Source organism: Rhinatrema bivittatum, chromosome 6 (assembly GCF_901001135.1).
Source record: "Rhinatrema bivittatum chromosome 6, aRhiBiv1.1, whole genome shotgun sequence".
Classification (NCBI taxonomy): domain Eukaryota; kingdom Metazoa; phylum Chordata; class Amphibia; order Gymnophiona; family Rhinatrematidae; genus Rhinatrema; species Rhinatrema bivittatum.
Window position 1 is genome coordinate 147,376,851 of NC_042620.1, and position 18,929 is coordinate 147,395,779.

General features: G+C 49.0%; 1 protein-coding gene across 2 annotated transcripts in view; it reads left to right on the forward strand.

Annotated features, from left to right (window-relative positions):
- Window positions 1–18,929, forward strand: part of BOLL (boule homolog, RNA binding protein) — a 725,867-nt gene that overhangs the window by 319,411 nt on the left and 387,527 nt on the right. For both annotated transcript variants that reach the window (XM_029606045.1, XM_029606046.1), the window contains exon 6: window positions 10,193–10,320. In XM_029606045.1, the coding sequence (XP_029461905.1) occupies window positions 10,193–10,320 (128 nt within the window). The remainder of the gene's footprint in view (window positions 1–10,192; window positions 10,321–18,929) is intronic.

The window sequence follows — 18,929 nt, forward strand, 5'->3', positions numbered from 1 at the left end:
CACCCACACACACCAGCTCTCACCCAGGCTTCCATTCACACCCACACATACCAGCTCTCACCCAGGCACTCATTCACACACAGACACACCAGCTCTCACCCAGGCACCCATTCACAGCCTCAGACATACCAGCTCTCACCCAGGCACCCATTCACACACAGACACACCAGCTCTCACCCAGGCACTCATTCACACACACACACACCAGCTCTCATCCAGGCACCCATTCACACACAGATACACCAGCTCTCAGCCAGGCACTCATTCATACACAGATAACACAAGCTCTCACCCAGGCACTCATTCATACATAGACACACCCGCTCTCACCAAAAATGTATTCTTTCTTCACTGCAGGGATGGGCTCCAGTTCCGCCGCGGCTTTACTCCGGCGGGCCTTCTTTTTGCGCCACCACGGGGATGGGCTCCCTTGGTGGCCTCGGTCGGGGTCGGCTTTCCTCTTCGCTGCCACAGGCTGTGGCAGCCTTGCTTGGTCGGGGTCCGGTTTCCTCTTCGCCACCACGGAGATGGGCTTCTCTGGTGGCCTCGGTCGGGGTCAGGTTTCCTCTTCACCTCCACGGTCCCGTGGCAGCCTTGCTTCATCGGAGTTCAACACTTCTATTCCTCCCACCCCACCCCCAGGCATTCTGATGCCTGCCTCACCGGCCAATCAAAGGCTTCCTCCCTTCTTCCTACTCCCACTTGCAGGTAGAAGGGAGGAGGTTTCCAATTGGCCTGCGTGGGGGGAGGCAGAATGAAGGAGGCTTCCCAGTGGGCAATGGGGGTAGGAAGAAAGGCTTCCAATTGGCCCGCGGGGGCTGGGAGAAGGGAAGTACAATGGGCAGTGGGAAACCAGGAGACACAACTCACCTGCCGGTGTTTGGCGACACACAGGTTGAGAAGCGCTGCACAGTGGTTCTCAAACTTTTTTCGGCCAGGTCACACCTGACAGATGGTTCTCACATGCGTGACACACTGAACATGTGACCGTCACGGGGCAAAATGTAAATATACATTCTGCATCCTCAGGAACCACCTCGACCCCCAAAAATAGGTGCAAAGCAGAACTAGGGCATTACCCGTACAGCTCACCATAGAAAAAAAGATATTCTGGATCTGATGACATCTAAATAAAAACAATACCCATCCTTATGAAAAGACAGTAATTTACCACTACAAATATTTAACCAGGCCCTAAACACTAATACACTTCCTATTAGGAAAACAAAGCAAGCCAAGCTGCTATAGATAGATACCCACTTAGAAATAATTGTAAAACTATACTAATAAATGCTACAAAACAGCTGATGAACAGAATAACATCCAACAATTAAAAACTCATAAAAATTATTAAAAATTGTCCAAATATCAATAAAATATTTCAAAACAGCAGACACATCACATAATACCCAATAATTAAAATGGCAGTCAATCAAGAAAAATAAACTTTAAAAACTGCCTTTACTTACCCCCTCCAGCAACTCTCCTACTCCTTTCCCTTGCAGGCCAATAGCACTCACCAGAAGCAGTAGTGGCTGCTGAAGCTCTGTCCTCACAGTCCTCTTCCCACAACCTGTCACAACCAGTCTCTGTCTCACACAGACCAGTAACTTCCCTAACTAGTATCTCTTTCTCACACACACACACACACACCAGTCACCTCCCTGACCAGTCTCTGTCTCTCTCTCACACACACACACACACACACACACACAAACACAATCAGTCACCTCCCTGACCAGTCTCTGTCTCTCTCACACACACTCACACACCAATCACCTCCCTGACCAGTCTCTGTCTCTCACACACACTCACAAGTCTCCTCCCTGACCAATCTCTGTCTCTCTCATACACACACACACACACACACACCAGTCACCTCCCTGACCAGTCTCTGTCTCTCTCTCACACACACACACCAGTCACCTCCCTGACCAGTCTCTCTCAATCACACACATGTTCTGTCACTTACATACAAGCTCACACATACCGTGTCACTTACAACCACACACACTGCCCCTCATGCACCCATTGTACCACACACACACACAGACACAGACATTCATGCACCCAGGCACCCATTCTAACACACACACACACACACACACTCATGCACCCAGGCACCCATTGTACCACACACACACACACACTGCCACTCATGCACCCATACTACCACACACACACAAACACAAGCTCTCCCTCATGCACCCAGGCACCAATTCCACCACACACACAAAGCTGCCACTCACCACCCAGGCACCCATACTACCACACACACACAAACACAAGCTCTCCCTCATGCACCCAGGCACCAATTCCACCACACACACACAAAGCTGCCACTCACGCATCGAGGCACCCATTTTACCACACACACACACACACAAAGCTGCCACTCACGCACCCAGGCACCCATTCTATCACACACACACACACACACACACACACACACACACACACACAAAGCTCCCACTCATGCACCCAGGCACCCATTCTACCACACACACACATACACAAAGCTCCCTCTCATGCACCCAGGCACCCATTCTACAACACACACACACACAAGCTCTCACTCAGGCACCCATTCTACCACATACACACATACACAAAGCTCCCTCTCATGCACCTAGGCACCCATTCTACCAAACACACACACACACAAGCTCATATGAAGCCTCTTCTCATTGTTTGGCCCAATAAGCCTGGCCTCTGCTTCTCAACAGCCTCTGTCCTGACCTCCGGCGGCATGCAGTGTCTCTCCAGCCACCTCCCGCGGTGCACAGGGTCTCTCCGCTCTTCGGCCCCGCCGGCCTGGCCTCCGGCGGCAGTGCAAAAGTCTTTCCACTCTTAAGCCGCCGGCAGCGACGCGCAGCATCTCACCATTCTTTGGCCCTGCCGGCGGCGGTGCACAGATCTCTCCACTCTTCAGCCGCTGGTGGCGGCGCGCAGCGTCTCTTCATTCTTCAGCTGCCGGCAGCAGCACGCAGTGTCTCACCATTCTTCAGTCCCGCTGGCGGCACGCAGGTCTTTCTACTCTTCAGCCCTGCTGGCCTGGCCTCCAGTGATGGCGTGCAGTGTCTCTCCATTCTTCAGCCCCACCCCTACGGAGAAGGGAAGCACAAGGGGGCAGTGGAACACCGGGAGCCGCGACACACCTGCTGGTGATTGGCGACACACTGGTGTGTCACGACACACCGGTTGAGAACCACTGCTCTAGAACATAATAGCATAAGAATTGCCATACTGAGTCAGACCAAGGTTCCATTAAGCCCAGTATCCTGTTTCCAACAGTAGCCAATCCAAGTCACAAGTACCTGGCAAGTATCCAAACATTAAATAAATCTCAAGCTACTATTGCTTACTAATTAATAGCAGTTTATGGATTTTTCCTCAAGGAACTTATCCAAAACATTTTAAAACCCAGTTACACGAACTGCTGTAACCACATCCTCTAGTAATGAAGTCCAGAGTTCCCTGTACGTACCAGGATCAGTCCAGACTCCTGGGTTTTGCCTCCCCCCAGCAGATGGAGACAGAGAAAGTTTTGACAGACTCTGCCCTATACTCTGAGGTGCCACCCACAGTCCATCAGTATGCAAAACTCACTGTCAGTGTTATTTGCTTACGGGCCGATACAGTAAGGTGCATTAGAAGAGGTGTGTTAGTGCTGGGCGCACCTGCGTTTGCCGCACGCACAGTCTAGATCACATACCGCTCGATACTGTTATTTAAATGGCATGCAAATGCAAACCGCGTCCAACATGCATCCATGAAGCACAATCCATTTTACTGTATAGGCTCCCTATTCTCTAAAAGGTAATGAGTGCATGCCGTGACCTCGGACATCACACGCCGTGACCTGAGCACCCGGCTGGACGTCCGAGGTCACGGCATGCGACATCCGAGGTCACGGCATGCACATTACCTTTTAGAGAATAGGGAGCCATGGGGAGCGCCCGCTGTCGCCGCTGGCTGTCCCCGGGAGGAGGGGAGAGAGGACTGGGGCTGCTCTGGAGCTGTCAGCGAGGGAGATGGATGCGGCCAGGGCAGGTGAGCGGGGGCTGGTGGAAAGTTTGCCTGATTCACTTCGGTCTTGTCCCGGGGAGTGAGGGGGTCAGGCAGTGAAGCGGGGCTGGCTGGGGCTGCTCTGTGGCCGGTGAAATTTCATCTCGACTTGCCTGATGCTCCACACTAACGCAGGGGTAGCGGTAGGCAGTAAATTAGCAGGTTAAACGCGCGGCAAAACTGCAGGTTTAAAAAGCAATAATCGGGGCACGCGTTACTGTATGGGAGGGAATATCTAATCCGATCGTTTACATCTCATATACATGCCGCGGGCGGAAAGGGTTACCCGTTGATTTAAAGAGGCGGTAAGGATGGGTTAAAAGGGATAGTGAATCGCAGGTTGGACTAACGCGGCCAAATTGTGAGTAGAAAGCGGGTTAGAAGCAGGGTAACCGTGGCCGCACTTTACTGTATTGGCCTGTTAGTTGGAAAGGCAGTACAATCAGGTTTTTAGACAAATATGATTTTAAAATAGTAAGGCTTTCAGTAGGGAAGACGTTCCTGAAGATGGACATTATCAGGTGAAGGAAAGACCTTCAGCTTCCCAGGGGGTTGTCAGGTCCTGAGGGGACCATCCCTGGTGTTTGAGGCAGCTGCGGCTAGGGGTCGAGGGCCCTATTAGCCATTGTTAGGCAGCACCTGGGGTGATACCGGGGAGCCCGGTTCATTCACCCCAGAGAGTCCAGGATCCAAGGCAAGTTGACAAAGTTAAAAAAAAAAAGATTTTTGCGATTGTATTAATTTGAGCTGAGCCGTTTGGGGGGATTTGTGCGCTTTCCCTTCTCTGCCGGGCAGTACGGGGCTTTTCGCGACACTTTGAGTGAGGTACTTTATTTTTTGTCATTTATTTCTGTGCCTGCTATGCTGTGCCGGTCAGCCTGCCGTGCGTGCGGCTCGGTGTGCGCGTCTGTCTAGGGACGGGCTCTGCTACTCCTGTCTCCCTGGGGGGGAGGGACCGTCCACAGCCCCCGGTGCAGTGTTAGTGTGGGTCAGCTCGATGGCACAGGCTTTTAGTGACTAGCCTCCATTTACTCTCCCGTTCCCGCTAAGCATGGGAACGGGCGCCATTTTGATCCTATTGCCGTGGTGCCACACCTTGCGGTGGGGGAGGAGATTCTCCCGCCCTTGTCACCACAGCACCCAGCTCCGAGGGATAAAATGCCTCAATTTTCGAATTTTGGAGGGCCTCTGGATCCTACTCCTCAGGGGGACGACCCCGATGATTTGTCTGACAGTTCTTCCTCCTCTTTTTCTTCGGACTTTGTGCTGTTATTGCACAAGGCCTTTAAGACTAGGAAAGCACATAAGAAGCAGTCTTTGGGCAAATTGCCTGCCTCGGAGCAGCCTGATCCAACACAGAAATGATCCAAGCTGAAAGGGAGCAGGGGGGCTCCTAGATCAAAGCATCCCTTGAAGGTCTGTGACACCTCAGGGTGCTCCAGACACCTCTTCTGATACGACTGATACAGAGGAGGATCAGGCTCTACCTTCGCAGCCCCCGAGGGGGGTAGAGGCGGAGGGGGACCCAGGTGGGTCGCCTGGAGGCGGTGATCGCCTACAGCGCTGACGCTCTGTATGATTTGCTGAGGATGTCGGGCCATTCCATGGTCTCTGCTGTCTATGCCCGTCAGTTGCTTTGTTTGTGAAACTGGTCGGCGGACGTTTCTTCTAAGGCTCATTTGGGATGTCTGCCCAACAGTCATGGTCCCAGTCCTTTCGCGGGCGCTGCTTCGGCAGACCGGGTAGTACCCAGTCTGCGCAGGGAGGTAAGCCTTCCCATTGATGGGTGGCCGGTCCACTCCTTGGTCCCGGTGGTAGGGGGCAGATTGTCCCTGTTTTACGAGGATTGGGCCAGGATCACATCAGACCAGTGGGTGCTATCTGTGATAAGATAAGGTTACACTTTAGATTTTGCACGGTGCCTCCAACACTGATTCCTGGTCTCCCCATGCAGTTACGCGACAAAGCGTCGTGCAGTGGAAGAAACCTTGCACCTACTTCTTCAGCTCGGCGCCATTATACCTGTTCCGCCAGCGGAGCAGCGAAAGGGCCGCTACTCCATTTACTTCGTGGTACCAAAGAAAGAAAGGACATTCCGGCCCATCCTGGACATCAAGCGGGTCAGCATGGAGACCTTGCGGTTGGTCATAGCGTCGGTTCGAGAGGGGGAATTTCTTGCGTCCCTGGATCTGACGGAGACGTATTTACTCATCGGGATCCCGTCCGTCCACCAGATGTTCATGAGGTTCTTTATCCTAGGACACCATTATCAGTTCCAGGCTCTTCCTTTCGGCCTGGCAACTGCTCCCAGGATGTTCACCAAGATAATGGTGGTGGTGGCAGCACAGTTGCACAGGGAACATAAGAACATACCATACTGGGTCAGACCAAGGGTCCATCAAGCCCAGCATCCTGTTTCCAACAGTGGCCAATCCAGGCCATAAGAACCTGGCAATTACCCAAAAACTAAGTCTATTCCATGTTACCATTGCTAATGGCAGTGGCTATTCTCTAAGTGAACTTAATAGCAGGTAATGGACTTCTCCTCCAAGAACTTATCCAATCCTTTTTTAAACACAGCTATACTAACTGAACTAACCATGTCTTCTGGCAACAAATTCCAGAGTTTAATTGTGCGTTGAGTGAAGAAGAATTTCTCCGATTAGTTTAAAATGTGCCACATGCTAACTTCATGGAGTGCCCCCTAGTCTTTCTATTATCTGAAAGACTAAATAACCGATTCACATCTACCCCTTCTAAACCTCTCATGATTTTAAACACCTCTATCATATCCCCCCTCAGCCGTCTCTTCTCCAAGCTGAAAAGTCCTAACCTCTTTAGTCTTTCCTCATAGGGGAGCTGTTCCATTCCTCTTATCATTTTGGTTGCCCTTCTCTGTACCTTCCTGGTACATCCATATCTGGACGATTGGCTGATCCGCACAAAATTTGAGGCGAGTTGTCGCGCCGCGGTTCCCCTGGTGCTTCAGTTGTTGCAAGCCCTAGGATGGGTGGTCATCATGGCCAAGAGTCATCTAATCCCTTCGCAATCCTTGGAGTTCCTGGGGGCTCTTTTCGACACTCAGCACAGCAGAGAGTTTCTCACTACAGAACGCATTTTCAAGCTACAGGGACAGATTCGGGAATTCTTGTCCAAGCGGCCTCCGCGAGTTTGGGACTACTTACGGGTTCTCGTTTCCATAACTTCTGCTCTGGAATTGGTGCCGTGGGCGTTTGCGCATATGCGCCCTTTGCATCAGCTTTGCTTTCTTGGTGGAGCCTGGTATCCGAGCAATTTCATCATCCCCTACTGCTGACCAATTCGGCAAGTTCCAGTCTGGATTGGTGGTTGCTCCACGACAACCTGAGCCGAGGAGTACCTCTGGTAATTCCCAAGTGGACAGTGGTGACCATGGATGCCAATCTCTGGGTGGGGAGCGTTGTGTCTGGGAAAGTCCATTCAGGGGCAGTGGTCCAGAGAGGAAGTGGGTTGGTCGATTAATCGCTTGGAGACTAGAGCGGTGTGCTTTGCGTTGCAATCCTTCCCTCCACTCCTCCACGGGAAGTCAGACCGGGTGCTGTCCGACAATGCAACGACCGTTGCCTTCATCAATTGCCAAGGGGAAACCAAGAGTCAACCAATGGCGTCGGAGGCTCAGCAGTTGTTCAGCTGGGCGGAGCAGTTCCTGGTCAGCAACACGGTGTCTCATATAGCCGATGTCGACAACGTTCACACAGATTTTCTCAGTCATCACTGTTTGGATCCTGGAGAGTGGAAGTTGGATGACGCGGCCTATCAACTCATCTGCGACAAGTGGGGCATGCTCGGCATGGATCTGATGGCGACGTTCAGGAACGCCAAGGCACCCCGCTTCCTCGGTCGATGCCGAGAGACAGGAGCGGAGGGGGGTGGATGCCCTAGTTCTCCCCTGGCCGACAAAAGTACTCCTTTATGTATTTCCACCCTGGCCTCTGATAGGCAAGGTAATCCGACGACCGTGATTCTCGTGGCTCCGGAATGGCCAAGCCGTCCATGGTTCGAAGATCTGGTCAACCTGAAGGTGGCAGGGCCTCTACGGTTCCGGGATTTTCCGAACCTTCTTCATCAAGATCCCGTCTGTTTTGACCAGGTTGATCACTTTTGTCTAGTGGCATGGCTTTTGAGAGGCAACGTCTGAAGGGAAAAGGTTATACCGACGTGGTGGTGGCTATGCTTTTGAGGTCTCGTAATTCGTCCACTTCCCTGTTGTATGTCCGGGTATGGAAGGTCTTCGAATCCTGGTGCATGGAGCATGGGGTTGGTCCTACCCGGGCGTCCGTATCGGATATCTTATTTTTCCTAAAAGCCGGTCTGGCCAAGGGATTGCGGGTGTAAGTAGCAGCTCTCGGTTGTTTGCGCGGTTCCATACAGGGCATACCGTTGGTGGCGCATCAGGATGTGGTCTGGTATCTTTGGGGAGCAAAGCATTTACGCCCGCCGGTAAGACACCCTTGTCCTTCTTGGAGCCTAAATTTGGTCCTCACAGCATTGAGGACCTTTTGAGCCTTTTGAGCCTTTGAAAAGGGCAACATTGAAAGATCTTACTCTAAAAGTGGTGTTTTTGGTAGCTATTTCTTCTGCTCGTAGGATCTCCGAGCTTCAGGCGTTATCCTGCAGAGAACCCTTCTTGAGGATTTCGGATTCCGGGATATCGTTACGGACGGTTCCTTCCTTTCTTCCGAAGGTAGTTTCTTCTTTCCATTTGAATCAATCGGTGGAACTTCCATCCTTTTCTGAATTGAGCCGGTGAGACCCACTTTATAGAGACTTGAAGAGGTTGCCACATCCTCTAGCATTGAATTCCAGAGTTTAACTATGCACTGAGTGAAAAAGAATTTTCTTCAATTTGTTTTAAATGAGCTTCATGCTAACTTCATGGAGTGCCCCCTAGTCCTTCTATTACCTGAGAGAGTAAATAACTGATTTACATTAACTTTTTCAAGTCCTTTCATAATTTTGTAGACCTGTATCATATACCCACCCCCACAGTCGTCTCTTCTCCAACTGTACAGCCCTAACTTTCTTAGCCTTACCTCATAGGGCAGCCGTTCCATGCCACTTATTATTTTGGTCATCCTTCTCTGCACTTTCTCCAGTGCAACTATATCTTTTTTTAGATGCGGCGACCAGAATTGCAGACAGTATTCAAGATGCAGTCTCACCATGGAGTGAAAGAGAGGCATTATGACATCCCTCGTTTTATTTCCCATTCCCTTCTTAATAATTCTTAACATTCTGTTTGTTCTTTTGATTGCCACAGCACCCTTAGGGGGTCATTTTCAAAGGAGTTACGTACTCGAGCAAAAACCAGTTTTGCTTGAGTAAATGCTTCTTAAAATCTACCCCTGAGCCGACAATTTCAATGTATTATCCACTATGATGCCTAGATCTCTTTCCTGGGTGGTAACTCTTAAGATAGAACCTAACATTGTGTAACTACAGCAAGGGTTATTTTTCCCTATATGCATCACTTTGCCTCCTCTTTCAACTTCTGAAAGCTTGGGTCGCCATTGCTGCTTTCTAGGTGCATTCTTGTGCCTTTCCATTTTAGGTAATTCTTATCTGTTTCTGCTTTTGTGTCCTTGCTTTAATTAGGGATCATGTTTTCTTGCAAGTTTTTTGCACCGATTCTGCTGAGATGTGGTCAGAACTTAAATTTCAGGTGCCTGTCTTTGTCCGCGACATCACTAGAAGTCAAATGTTGGTATTTTTATGCCTAAAAATTTGTTCCCTATTTTAGTAGTGCAACTTACTAGCTGTACTGGTCATGGAGAAAACTGGAGTCTTTGTAAGTAGTAACAAGTGTGAAGAAGAGCCAATTGAAATTTCAAAAGATGATGTACTATATAATTATCTTTTCCTGAAGACGCAGGATGTGTCTGTCACAGAATGGTGCCGAGGACAGAACGTTTGCTAGCTACAGCAAGACCTTTAACTGCAGTGAGATGCCATATTAGTATTATTAACAGAATGTCCTACAAACATTCTTATAGCATTGTACTATTTTTCAAAATTGTAATGCCATCTCTTCCTTTTGAATTACTCATTTAATTTTTTTAATATTATGTGTAAATGTTTATTGCAGGTTCCAGTATAATGCCAGCAGCTGGGACAATGTATTTAACTACTTCAACTGGTTACCCTTATACTTACCACAATGGAGTAGCTTATTTCCATACTCCTGAAGTTAATTCTGTTCCACAGCCTTGGCCTGTAAGTACTTTTTTGCATTTAGGGGACTATAGTTTTAGACTATGAAATCTTTAGACTAGCAATTTACAATCCCAAAATGATTTGTAGGTAGGTCACAATTTAAGACCCTAGTAGGAAATTCAAGAGTGTTTTACGTGTAATGGCTATTGTCAGCTATATACTGCAGTTGTTAATTAGAAATATGAACAGTTTTAGCTTTACTATATTCACAACAGCCAAATGTTAAAAACAATTCAATTTTTTATTTTATTTTATAAAAGTTGGGAATTCCAAATTATTTGATTTTGTGGTGGAAGTTTTATAATTTTGTCATACAAAGACTGTTAACTACAACTTTGAATGACATGCTGCTATGGTGATGGTGCGCTTCTCCCTGTTTTGTTTTCTGTTGCAAAACTTTAGGGAGACCATATTCAAAAGCCATTTAGACAGATAACATAGTAAGCGTACTTTCCACGAAATAGTACGCTTCCAGCATTATTATTTACATAACGCTGGAAGCGTTACTTTGCTAATAGACTAAGTTACACTGGAAGCGTCCGGGATTGCTGACAAATAAAAGGGGGCCAATTTTGCAGGTGGGTGCGAGGCTATCAGCCATGGAAATGACTGTGTGGGAAGGCCCAGGCCTGGGCCCGCGGTGATTGTTTTAGGAAAGTTTAACAGTTTCTAAGTTTTAAAGGATTTCGCGGGGGGAGGGGGGGAACGACACATCAGATTGGGAGACCCACGACTTGGGTTTTTTTTATAGTAAGACAAGCCGTTAAGCCCGTTAAAACGGGCTACATTACATTTTGTTTTCAGTCCATTTTCTAACACAGCACCTTCTACACTTTTTCTCCCTCTCTCCCCCTTCCCCTCGTTCACTCCTCCCCTTTCCTCCACTCAGTCTTACTCACCCTCTGTCTCCCACTGCCTTCTTCCCCTCACTCTCACCTCCCTCCCCTTCCCTCAGTCACTCCCACCTCTCTCCCCTTCCCTCAGTCACTCCCCACCCTCTCTCAATCCCATCCCCTCCCCCTCAGCCCTCCTCCACTCCCTTTTTCTCTGCTCCACAACTTCTTACCCTTCCACTTACTCACATCCCTGTCTCTCACCTCTCCCTCATTCTCCCTCTCCCCCTTCCACTTACTCACATCCCTGTCTCTCACCTCTCCCTCATTCTCCCTCTCCCCTCACTCTTCCCCACCCCCTACCTACCTCCCTCCCACACACTCACCCACTCCTCCCTCCCTCTTACTCAGTCCCTCCCTCTCACTCCCTCCCTCCCTCTCTCTCTCTCCCTCAGTCCCTCCCCCTCTCAGTCCCTCCCTCCCAGTCTCTCCCCCTCACTCAATCCCTCCCTCCCTCCCTCAGTCCCTCCCTCCCAGTCCCTCCCCCTCACTCAATCCCTCCCTCCCAGTCCCTCCCCCTCACTCAATCCATCCCTCCCTCCCTCAGTCCCTCCCTCCCAGTCCCTCCCCCTCACTCAATCCCTCCCTCCCTCCCTCAGTCCCTCCCTCAGTCCTTCCCTCTCACTAAGTCACTCCCTCCCACTCCTTCTCTCCGTCCCTCCCACTCCCTCCCACTCAGTCCGTCCCTCCCTCGCTACTGGCCGCTGCCGCTACCGCCCGCTGCCGCTACCGCCGCCGCCTACCGCCGCCCGCTGCCACCGCCGCCGCTACTGCCGCCGCTACCGCCGCCCGCTACCACCCGCTGCCACCGCCGCCGCTGCTACCGCCGCCCGCTGCCACCGCCGCCGCTGCCGCTACCGCCGCTGCCACCCGCCGCCATGTTTTTTTTTCCTTACCCTGCCTAAGACCGACGTGCTCGCCCGCACATGCGCAGTAGAGCTGCTCTCTACTGCGCATTTGCGGCATGTCGGTCAGGCATCATTTATCTAGTTAGATGTGCTACTTGCCCAGCTATCTCTGAAGATAGCTGGATAAGTAGCGAGTTATCCGACCATATGAGACCGGATAACTTTAGACCTAACCAGTCATACTCAACCAATGGCCATTTAGGGTTAAAGCTATCCGGCTACATGTAGCCAGATAACTTTAAGCGAGTATATTCAGCGGGATGTTTATTCCGCTACATATATACTGGACAAATTATCTGGCTATCTGTAGCCGGATAACATGTCCTCTAAACGGCCTACTGGATATTGGCTTCCAGCTTCTCAGTTGATTAATTTTACTTGTCATTTTGCCAGTAATTACAGATTATGAAAACAAAGTACGGTAATTTTTTTTAAAACCCTATGTTTTATGATAAATTATAGCACAAATGTAAGACTATGTCCATTGATTATATAACCATATAACAATTTAATTATATTACTTAACTTAATTATTGAGGGATCAATCATCAAAGGCATTTAGCCGGATAAATCACAGGTTATCCAGTTACATGCCAACTTCCGTATCATCCGTGTCAGACCAGTTCAGACAAGTGGCTTATGTCCCTCTTTCAGCAGATGGAGACAGAAAAAATGCTCAATACTGACTTCACTCTCCCTACTGGAGTCTTGTGCTGTCTTTAGCTCTTCAGTATTTTGCTGTCTCCAGCAGATGGGGCAGACATGTTGGACTGGTGCTGCAGCTAGGAGTAGGCTGTTCCTGGGAAGGCTTTAGGTCCAAATTCCCAGTGGAGCATAGGCCGAGGCATCCTGGTGGGACTGATTTTATTTTCTGCTTTGGAACTGAATCAGTTGGGTTTTGAATTCCCAAACCGATGGGTCAATCACTGGATGGACCTTGGTGTCTTTCTTCCCTTAGTGGATCTGGCAGCTGGAGCCACTGACTGTACACTCCTCCTCTATTTGTGGAGAGCAGCAGGAAGTCCGGCCTCACCTTGCCTGCTCCCCCAGTCTGGCATATTTTGTAAAGAATGACCCCTTTCTCTATCTCCCTCCCCACCCCAACCTTCCTTTACAAAATATGCTGGACTGGGGAGTGAGTAAAAAAAAAAGTGGAAAAGTGGGGAGGATGGCCCTTGACCCCAACCACAATTATATTTTTAAATGTTGGCAGAGTTGGTGAAAATGGGTGGCTCGCCCAGCAGGGCCACTTTTTCACATATTGGGTGGTGGTCAGGGATTTGGGGCTACCAGTCCTTTGTTACACTTTTTTTTTTGAAAGCCACTTAAATGCTATGTTCCTTTGAATATTGCGGGTTAAAGCTCAAGTTATCTGGCAACATGTGGCTGGATAACTTTAAAACCTAGCTGTTAATATTCAACCCTAGCCAGATAGGTTTTTAAGTTATTTGACTACATGTAGCCAGATAACTTCAGATGGGTACATTTAACAGGACGTTTATTTTATTTTATTTATGTAAACAATCTTATAGTCTGCATCTTTTATAAAATTTGTCCAGTGGAGATCCCATAAAATACATCCATAAAATTTCCATTAAAAATGCATGTAAAACATTAATAAAACAATATTGACAATATTGTTTATCCTGCTGAATAATCAGGACAAGTTATCCGGCTAACTTGAGAAGGATAACTCATCTGCTCACCGGTTTAGTGAATATTGGCCTCCATAAGGTCCATAATCATTTGGCTTTTATGAGGTCCATAATCAGTCACTGGCTGGATTGCAAAGTTAGCTGGATAATATTAGAATTAGCTGGATAACTTATCTGGCTAACCTAACTCCTCCCTGGAATGCCCCTACATTATCCTGCTAAATTTTAGCTGAATAATGAGATAATGGCTAAAGTTTAGCCAGATAAGTGCCCAAAATATTCAAAAGTCGGCATTTAGTCGGATAGCTAGTGAGTTATCTGGCTAAATGGCTCTGAATATGGACATCTGTTATGTATAGAGCACCCTAAACTAGGACACTTTTCAAAACCTTACATGCAAGTGCAATGAGTCCTTTCTGCAAAGAACTTACATTTAATTGGGTATTTGAAACAATGGGAAATAAAGTGACTTCTGAAGTCCCAGCAAGTGTCAGAGGCAATCACAGAATTTGACCCCATCTCTCGTGGTTCTTAATTAATTATTCTAATCACTAATTCTTTCCTTGTAATGTTCATTGCACTCCTTCTTTGTAATAATGTTCATTTAACCCTTGAATGATAAAAAACTGCAGACATTTGCTCTTTTATAAGGATCCAGCTTTGCCACAGTTGTGAAGTCAGTGACTTTGGAATATGCTAATAGCTTTAAAATTTTACTGTGATTTTATGTTGAATGTATTTATTGAGAGAACCATCAAAACAACAGTGGTACAAGACAAACTATTTATTTTACAAAGAATAAGGTCCCCTTTATTCCTCTTCCAGGTGAGCTACCCATATGGCTACAAATGCAACTAATTACAAGTCAAGAGTCTGTTTCTTGTACTCTCGACTTCCCACCCCAAATAGCTCACCTGTCTTCCCAAGTCCGTCCCCCCCGCCCCCCATCCCTCCCAATACTTCATAATTTACTGTGATTTTAAGAACACTATGTAATTCAGCTGTGACTTTCTAGAATGACTGATATTCTTAACAAAACAAAAAAGGCATAGCACTGTAAATAAACCGTATATTCACTTGCCATATGAGACTGTGATCTTATAAATGGTGTCAGTTCTGTTATTCTCTCCAATTGTTCATACTGATGTGTACTGATGCATTGGCTAATAGACCGCCTTTTTGATTCCGGTATTGACAAGTTCCGATGTCAAGCATCGAGTGAAGGTAAAGAAGCATGGGGACATTCTGGCTGCAGCCATGAATCCCTGAAGCTGTCTAGTAGAGAGGAGAGTTCATCCTCAATGCAGCCCTAGGAACTGCGTCAATATTCAGGGGACCAGATGTCTGCATTGATACCCTTCTGATTTCTCAGGAAGATGTGCCACTTCTCCTGCCTTCTGGTTAGTGTTGGCATTAGCAGTCTTTGAAGGGGAGCTGGACAGAAAGATCCATCAGGCCTTGGACAAGGAGATGTGATGCATCAGTGTTGACACAGTTTGATGTCCAGCCATTGCTCAAGTCTTTGCAGCTGCCTGGTGGCCTTGCTTTGATATTCATACCGATACTGGTTTCTGGAGAGGAATCAGTATCAATGACAGCTGACCCAATTGTGATCTGCAGCTCTTTGGGAGGAGGCTGCTTCCTGAGACAGCTCTGAGGCCATGTCTGTGGAACAGGCAACATCTGGGTCTTTGCCACTGGCGTACCAGTAAGGTTGTGACTCAGAGTTCTCTTGAGGATGCGACTATAAATCTGAAGGTGTTCTTGAAGAAGAGGAATCAATAGATCTCTCCTCCAACCCCTCTACTTTACCAGAGAGAAGGAAGTCCCCTCTGGAGGACCTCTGCTTTGCCGGATTTGTGCAGAGAATGGCTGAGGCTATTCAGTTTCCTTTGTTGAAAGAGGATGAAACTAAAAAGCAAAATGCTGGTTCCTGAACATACCCAGATCAGTCTAGAAAAGTAGGTTGTGTATCCCTACCAGCAAGTGGAGTCAGAGAACAATTAGAACTTTGGGCACAGCTACATAACGAGAGTGCCACCTGCAGTCACTCAGTATTTCTCTGACTCCAGTGGGTGGTACAGATGCACACCTGCAGTCTTTAGTTATATTTTTTATTTAGTTAGTTTGAATTTAATTTTTTGGTTTACGGTCGCTTCCTGAGGTGTTAGGTGCCTTTGTGGGCCATCCCTCAGTAGAAGCCGGGTGTCCGGGGAATTGGATATTCCTGTCAGGGTTTTGCCCGCCACAGTTCAGTGTCTGACCACCAGGGGCTCCTGGCTACTCACCACCGTCTCTGCTACAGCTGCTCCCTTGTCTCCTGCAACAGCTTTTCTCTTTCTCTTGGTAAAGTTTAATTTAAAAAAAAAAAGATAAGGAGAGGTGTATGAGAGACCAGGTCTTTTAAGGCCGGCCGAGGAAGCTGTCAGCAATGTTCCCCTCAGCTCCCTGGGCTCCGGGTCGTTTTCTGAGGGCAAGGGTGAGTTTTTTCTTCGTGTGCCTTGTTTACTCACCGCTTCCTTGCTGGGGGCCTTGCGATTTTACTATAGAATGGCTCCTTTCCCGCGGCACGACTGCGCGCATTTTTTTCTCCTCAGCCCGCAGCATGAAAAGTTTGTTTTTTCCGGCCAGGCCTGACTGAAATTTTCTCACGTCCCGGCACCGAGCATTTCTTTTTTTATTCGCGCCCTTTCTCTATTTCACTTCAGATTATCGGTGCACTGCTGCAGATGGGACCGAGAACAGAATCGCAGGCCTGCCGCGTGTGTGGGTCACGTGACCAGGCGTTAGATGCGGCCTCCTTATGCGCAGCGTGTTCCCCGGGGTTAGAGGGCTCTTCAGGGCTTCTTGCCTCCTTCCTCAGGGACGGAGTGTCTGTATCACCTTCAGCTTCGCGAGATGAGGATTCTCTGCCTGTTCTAGCCCCGGTGAGGGAAGACCTCACCGGGGGAACTGATGATATCACCCCAGCCGACTCTCCAGTGGGGGAGGGGGACTCGGAGGGGTTTTCCCCAGAATTTGTCCTTATGCACCAGGCTTTCCTGGCAAGGAAATGCTCGGCGGTAAAGCGGCCCAGTCTCCTGGGGGCAGGTTCGGACCTATCTGAGAAAAGAGGTCGGGGTATGGACCCTTGTCAGCGCCTCCCTGATCAGGCACACCCCACAGGGGATTCTCCCCAGGGTACATGAGATCTGATCCCGGGGTCTGGGGCAACGCCGGCTTCTGGGGTAGTAGGGGCAGCAGACCTGGATCTGCTGCCGGATCCAGCCGATGTGGATACTGATGATCCGGATGAGCCCGATGACCCTCCTGCAGAGGGGGATGACCTCAGTGTGGTGCGTTTGTTCAAGCAGGATGAGTTAAGACCCCTTATTCCCCAAGTCCTTGAAGTTCTGGGACTTAAGGTTTCTCAAGAAGAATCTGACAACGAGGGCGTCAATCCAGTCCTCGACGGCATTAGGGGTCCCACAACATCTTTTCCTCTGCCTAATAAGGTTCGCAAACTAGTGACCCGGAAGTGGGAGACTCTGGATTCCAGTTTGAAGATGGGCAGAGCTAACTGTACCCATTATCGTCTGATGTTTTGGAGTTACTGAAGATTCCAAAGGTGGACACCGCGGTCTCGGCAGTCACGAAAAAGACCACTATCCCGGTTGCAGGGGCGGCTGCCCTTAAGGATATGCAGGACCGCAAGCTGGAGATCCAGTTGAAGCGAGCATTCTTGGTTGCTGCGCTAAGCCTTCAGGCTGCGGTTTGCGCTAGCCTCATGCAGAGGGCCTGTCTGTGTTGGGTCAAGGAGTCGGCTGCCGGGGCCAGTACGGGCGACAGTGGGGCTCTGCAGTCCGCCCACCTAGAAGCAGGCATCGCTTATGTTGCTGATGTTTTGTATGATCTGGTGAGGACCTCGGCAAGAGGTATGGTGTCCTTACTGTCAGCGCGGCGTCTCTTCTGACTGCGAAATTGGGCGGCGGATTTGACCTCCATGTCCCAGCTTTGTAATCTACCCTTTAAGTGCAAGCACCTGCTTGGAGAGGATCTGGATCAGCTGGTAAAGCTGCTTGCCGAATCCAACAGCAATCGGTTGCCAGAAGATAAAAGATCTTCTAAGAAAGTCTTCCCTCCTCGAGCTAGTTTTCGTGACTCTCGATGCCTCAGAGCGGGTAGATACTCTGCACCACCTGCTTCTAAACCTGCTTCGGGGTGCCAGCAGTCCTTTCGAGGGGGTCGCCGGCCTGGAAGAGATTCGGGACATCTTGGTGCAGGAAGTAATAAAAACCCCCAATGAGCACCCATTCCATCGTCGAAGCAGTCGGAGGCAGATTATCCAACTTTTACACGGAATGGGCAAGAATTACATCAGACCGCTGGGTCTTAGAAGTGATCAAAGACGGGTATGCACTGGAGTTCTCGCGCCCGGTCTGGAAGGTTTTTGTGGCGTCCTGAATGGCCTCAAGTGTCAAGCAAGAGGCGGTCCGGGTGACTCTACAACAACTTCTCGAGCTCAAAGCTATAGTCTCAGTTTCGGAAGCTCAACAGGAACGAGGTCGATAATCCATGTACTTTGTGGTCCCAAAGAAGAAGGGCATGTTTTGGCCCATCCTCGATCTGCAGAAGGTGAACCGTTGCTTTCGGGTTCCTCGCTTTTGTATGGAAACCCTGAGGACAGTGATGGCCGCGGTTTGAAAAGGGGAGTTTCTCGCTTCTCTGGACCTCACGGAGGTGTATTTACACATTTCGATCTGGCTGAATCACCAGAGGTTTCTGCGGTTCAAGGTCTTGGGACGACACTTCCAGATTTCGAGCCCTCCCATTTGGTCTCGCAACAGCTCCTCGCACGTTCACCAAGGTGATGATGGTGGTGGCGGCCTTTGTCAGGAGGGAATCTTGGTCCACCTGTACCTGGACGACTGGTTGATTCGCGTGAAGTCTCGGGAGGACTGTGAGAGATCGGTGCACATGGTGATGTTCACATTGTAATCCCTAGGTTGGGTAATCAATGTGCAGAAGAGTCACTTGGAACCCACTCAGAAGTTGATTTATTTCGGAGAACAATTCAAATCCTTGCTGGGCAGTGTTTCTAGCGGCAGACCGAATAGGGAAGTTGCAGGAACAAATACATTCCCTTCTTCGAAGGAACAATCCCACAGTGTGGC